The 5,710-nt window shown below is 61.4% G+C and overlaps 1 protein-coding gene across 1 annotated transcript; it reads left to right on the plus strand.

The window, feature by feature from the left end:
- Positions 1-2,124: 2,124 nt before the first annotated feature.
- FOXD2 (forkhead box D2) lies at positions 2,125-5,710 on the plus strand. Its single transcript, XM_086387168.1, has one exon. The coding sequence runs from the start codon at positions 2,125-2,127 to the stop codon at positions 4,642-4,644; it is 2,520 nt and encodes an 839-aa protein (XP_086243294.1). The 3' UTR covers positions 4,645-5,710.

Here is a 5,710-nt window from a genome sequence, read left to right on the forward strand (position 1 = left end):
GGGGCCCTTCAAAAAGCCTAGCAAGTCACATGATCTCCTTGCACTGTTTCCACTCTTATAACTGTGTGTTCTGAAGAATCTGGAGGATTTTTTAAGAATCACCTTGCAAAACAGAGTTGGGGGAGGGGCATGTCTTCTTTCCTTGACCTGAGTCTCAGCAGAATGGAGGGTGAAACAGGGCCAGGCAGAGGTGTGGGCTGGTGGCTGCAGCTGCTCTGTAGAGAGGTAAAGTCTTGACTGGAGCCTGAAACGCCTCAGTCAGTTTTACCCTGAACTTGGGCAGGGGGCTGGAGTGAGGGGAACCAGGAGAGAGTTCTGGCAAAGAAAGAAGCTACTGATTCATATTTGCCATTTTAGAAATAAGGACATTTAGAAAGTGAGATGGAGAAGGATGTTGCAGCTGTTGTTTTTCCATTTACTTAGACATTACCAGAGCTCAGCTGGGTTGGAGCTGCTGTGTATGTGGTGGATGGTATGGGGTGTCTGTGAGTGTCAGTGAGAGGTCCCTGTAGTAATGAGCAAGCTTGAAGATTGCATAGGTTTGCCAGATAAAATAAACCTGGTAAATCTAGCAACCCTGGGTATGTGAGTTCATCTGGACTCATGCAAATACTTGTCCCCAAGGCCTTTATTTGCTTCCTGGGGGGCCACAACACCTATGAAATTCTGATTCCAGGGCCACTAGTCTCTGTCCAATTTCTTGATTATGGTTTGAGGACTGGAGCACTTCTCTTTTCCCAAGGACAGTCTTTGTTGCGGACCCAGCACACTAGGTGGTTCCCCTTGGTCTGAAGTCCCAGATGGGGGTGACTGGCAGACTTGCTCTCACAGGATATGAGCAACCAGAGCTGCCTTCCACTCTCTTCTGCTCTTAGCTGAATCACTGGGGAGGATGGAGAACTCTTATCATGAGGATTCCATGACAAGGGTTGCACCCAGCCATGCTTTTTCACATTGTAGGAGACTGAGTCCCACTGCCCCCGGGGCGTCTGTTGTCCCACCTGTGGAATACACTAGAACAGAGACTGCTGTTGGGTGAAAGATTTCATCCACTCTCACATGACCCTGCTGAGATATAGCCTGCAGGGTGGATAAATCCCTTCTACTCTGCCCCCAGTACTATCTACAGAAAACCTAGTTCAGTAGGGTCACTGGAAAGGACTATTAATAGATAGCAGCCGTGTAACCCAGCTCAGGGCTAGAAGGGGGTATGGGATCCAGATGGGAGACTACACTGCTCCAAACCCCTTTCTCCCCAGGAGTCTGCAAAGTGCCTTCAAGATCCTCCTTTGTATCTAGCCTAGAGTGATGTGGCTTTTACATATTAGTCAGGAGGTGGATGTTTTTAACCTCATTTTTACAGAGGAAGAAACACAAAATACAAAGAGCAGGTAAGGAGTGAAGCCAGCACTGGGATCCCAGCAGGCTGGCTCCAGGGTCTTTGCTCTTAACTACTGTTTAGAGCAGGAAACTGAGGCGGCGGTAGGGGTGGAGAATCACTAGCTGACAGTCCTACAGTCTGAGACAGCTGAGCGCAGCTGGGCTCGCGGCCTGCATGCCTGAGCTTTGACCACTGTGGGGCGCTGTCGGGGCAGCAGCCGGTCCACGGCTCTGTACTTGGTCACGTCCAGTGCCCATCTCCCCTGTCACTCCCAGAGGCTGAGACGGCCCCAGTCTGAATTGGGAGTTACTGGTTGCTGGAGGGAGGCCAGGAGAGAAGTCCTTACGGTATGGCCAGGAACCCAGCTGATGAGAAAAAGAGCACGGAACCAACACTGTGTGCATAGGATTGTGAAAGCTGAAAGCAACACTGGCTTGCGGTTGAGGTCAGGGTTCATTGACAGAGGTCTCTGTGCTGCCTGTCGGTAGAGCCTCCAATTCCGGCGAGAGAAGGGGGAAGGGAGAAGGAACGTAGGTGGCTCTGTAGTGAGACTGGGTGTGGGAGAAACAGGGAAATTGAGTAAGAGATTCTCAGACCGACGAAGAGAAATCCAGATAAATGCAGGGTTTCCACAGAAAACAGAGGCAGAGATTCACCGAGAGCTAGAGAAACACAGTCACGGAGCTTGAGTGAGACAAACGGGTACCAACACAGAAAAAGATCGGATACAGGCAAACTCAGCGATGGGCCGGTCCGCGCTCTCGAAAGACGAACGAAGCGCCCCAGAAAAGCTTTCGGAAAGCGGGCAACCAGCACGCGACGCGCTCCCTGGGGAGCTACACTGCCCGCACACAGTCCCCCATTTGGAGTCCCGCGGTGTGGCAAGGGGTCCCTTGTGGCGGGGTCCAGGCCTTGGAGGGGAAGACAGGGGTGCAGCCAGAATCGCTCACCTCTCCGAGGCCCGAGGCTCAGAACGCCAGCTTTGCTCCTTGCGATCACTTAAGTGCGTCTCGCCTTGGGCCGGAAGCCGCTCGGGTTCCTTCGGGTCCCGCTCCGGCGGCGTTGGTCCCGGCGTCTCAGGCTCCGCTGGTGCGGCTCCAACTGCGCGTCGGCCTCGGTGGCCCGGGCGCTGCTTTGGGGAGATGACGGATGGGGGACTATCGCTGCTGCTCCCAGCTCCAGCTGGCACCCGCGTGAACCCTTACCATCCAGGGCTGAGCGCACTGAAGGCAGCGGCTCCAGAGAGCGAGCGTTTGCGGGATCTGCGGGCAAGAGGAGGATCTACCTCCGGCCACCCGAGCAGCGCTCCCGCGGCGGCGGCTGTTTGTTCCCGCCGGGCCCCTCCGCCGAGGCACTCTGCCCGCCCCCGCCAGCCCCACCCCGCTCGGGGAGCTCCGCCCCGGACTCGGCGCTCTTCCGCCTTAAGCTGCCGCCAAGCGGGAGGGACTAATCCCCCGACCTCTCCAGCCCGGGGCGGGGGAGGGGGGGCTGGGGGCCAAGACCGGCAGAGTAAGGGGGGGCGCCTCAGCGCCTTCCGCCCGCGCCCTGGGCGCTGCCCCTGGCTCGGGCTCCCGGGGCAGCGGAGAGACCCGTCGCCAGTAGGATACTCAACGAGAGATGAGAGCGGCAGAGTGAACCACGAGGGGGCGCTGCAGAGCTGGGGGACACCCCTCCCCGCCAGTCCTCAGTCCCCCGCCCCCTCCCCGCCCGCGCGCAAAACACACTCGCCCCAGAGGCAGCGCGGCGGAGCCCGAGCCGCGGCCGGAGCGGAGCCGGAGAGCGGCGGTGGCGGCGGCGGCACCATGACTCTGGGCAGCTGCTGCTGCGAGATCATGTCCTCCGAGAGCTCCCCGGCCGCGCTGTCCGAGGCCGACGCAGATATAGACGTGGTGGGCGGCGGCGGCGGCAGCAGCGGTGGGGGGGAGCTCCCTGCCCGCTCTGGGCCCCGCGCCCCCCGGGACGTGCTCCCCCACGGCCCCGAGCTTCCCCCGGAGGAAGCCGCGGGGGAAGCCGTGGAGGACGAGGAGGAGTCCGGTGGCTGCTCGGACGGCGAGCCCCGCGCTCTAGCGCCCCGAGGGGCGGCGGCCGCAGCGGGAAGCCCCGGGCCAGTCTCGGCGGCGGCCCGGGGCGCGGCGGGGCCCGGGCCAGGACCGCCGTCGGGGGGCGCGGCAACTCGGAGCCCCCTGGTGAAGCCGCCCTACTCGTACATCGCGCTCATCACCATGGCCATCCTGCAGAGCCCCAAGAAGCGCCTAACGCTGAGCGAGATCTGCGAGTTCATCAGCGGCCGCTTCCCTTACTACCGGGAGAAGTTCCCCGCCTGGCAGAACAGCATCCGCCACAACCTCTCGCTCAACGACTGCTTCGTCAAGATCCCCCGCGAGCCGGGCAACCCGGGCAAAGGCAACTACTGGACGCTCGACCCGGAGTCGGCCGACATGTTCGACAACGGCAGCTTCCTGCGGCGCCGCAAGCGCTTCAAGCGGCAGCCGCTGCCGCCGCCGCATCCACACACGCACCCGCACCCCGAGCTGCTGTTGCGCGGCGGGGCTGCAGCGGCGGGGGACCCCGGCGCCTTCCTGCCGGGCTTCGCGGCTTACGGCGCCTATGGCTACGGCTACGGGCTGGCGCTCCCGGCCTACAGCGCACCCCCGCCGGGCCCAGCCCCGCACCCGCATCCACACCCGCACGCCTTTGCTTTCGCCGCCGCCGCCGCCCCTTGCCAGCTGTCGGTACCCCCGGGCCGTGCCGCGGCGCCTCCACCCGGACCTCCGACGGCCTCGGTGTTCGCGAGCGCAGCCTCGGGTCCGGCCCCTGCGCCTGCTCCGAGCGCAGGGTCGGGCCCGGGCCCCTCGGGCCTGCCAGCCTTCCTGGGCGCGGAGCTTGGCTGTGCCAAAGCCTTCTACCCCGCGTCTCTGAGCCCTCCCGCAGCAGGCACTGCACTCCTGCGCCCAGGCCTCAAGACGGACGCGGGCGGAGGGGGCGCCGGGGCTGGGCAGAGGCCTTCCTTCTCTATAGACCACATTATGGGCCACGGTGGCGGCGGGGCAGCACCCCCGGGCGCCGGCGAGGGCTCCCCGGGGTCGCCGTTCTCGGCGGCGGCGGGTCCTGGGGGTCAGGCCCAGGTCTTGGCCATGCTGACTGCCCCGGCCCTGGCTCCAGTGGCCGGCCACGTTCGCCTCTCGCACCACGGGGACGCTCTCCTGTCCTCAGGGCCCCCGTTTGCCGGCAAAGTCGCAGGCCTCAGTGGCTGCCACTTCTGACCGTGTCGGGATCCGGGCCACTTTGAGCCCTCACTCCTCAGTCTCTCCTGGAGCTCCTGCGGTCCCAGCGGAACTCAGGGAGTCTATTTATGAAGAGTCTCCAGACCTTGGGCCGGCGCCCGTGGTTCCACGCTCGGAATCTCTCCGACAGTTGGGACGAAGCGGGCTTCATCGCTCAGGAAGAGGCCCGGGTCTACGCGACGAGGTCGCTAGCCGTGATCCCATTTCACTTTGAGCAGTAAAAGGGGGAGGGGATGTCTTCGCTTTTCCCCAGTCTCTGCGTCTCTCGGCAGCCCCGGAAGAATGTTTTCCCGGAGAGGTGCCTGCCCAGGCCCGGGCAGATCCCGCCAGAAACACCAACTGCGCAGAGGGGTCTCCCCTTCTGCTTCTCCCTCACTCCTTCCCCAGCTTTGAGGCCCTGATTGTTCAATATTATAATTTAAAGACATTTATTATCTACTTTGTGCTTAAAAGGAAAATGCAACTCCCCCCCCCCCCCCTCGCTATTTGCCAAAGCAGTTCGTTCTCTCTCGGAAGCCTACTGCAGTGTCTACACAGGCGAAGGTGAACGGAGAGGTGAAGCGAGGGTCTCCACAATGCCTGGGCAATCCCGAGATCCCACTCCATTAAGGAAAATCCTCCCTCTTTTGCGTCGGGGGCGCTTTGGAAGGAACTTTACCCCTTTCCCTTGGCCGGCTGGGTCCAGCCATCCAGGGCCAGCAGCCCTCTCTGCGGTCTGCTCTGTCCCAGGCCCTGGGATATTTATTGTAGCTAAAGGCAATGAGGTTGGGGTGGGAGAGGAGGGTCTGGGTCAGGGACCGGAGAGGTGGGGGTGGGGTGGGCCAGGGCACATCCTGTGGCAGGGGTCCTGTAACCATGTGTAAATATCTGTATCGCAGGCTGCTATCTGCGTTCTCTGTCCACTGGGTGTGCATTGATTTAGACTTCTGCAATTGGGGAGACTCTGTGAAATCGTCTGATGGTTTGTGTGGAAGAAAAGAAAACCTGTCTCCCCCCACTCCCCATCAGTGTCAATTGAATAAATGTACGTGAACTCCAGCAGTCA

Source organism: Bos grunniens, chromosome 3, assembly GCF_055505025.1.
Source record: "Bos grunniens cultivar Pamir isolate PY7600 chromosome 3, Bosgru_T2T1.0, whole genome shotgun sequence".
NCBI lineage: Eukaryota > Metazoa > Chordata > Mammalia > Artiodactyla > Bovidae > Bos > Bos grunniens.

What these genes read in the sequence shown, in the direction of transcription:
- FOXD2 (XM_086387168.1), top strand. Translation starts at nt 2,125, where the DNA reads ATGGGCCGGTCCGCGCTCTCGAAAGACGAACGAAGCGCCCCAGAAAAG.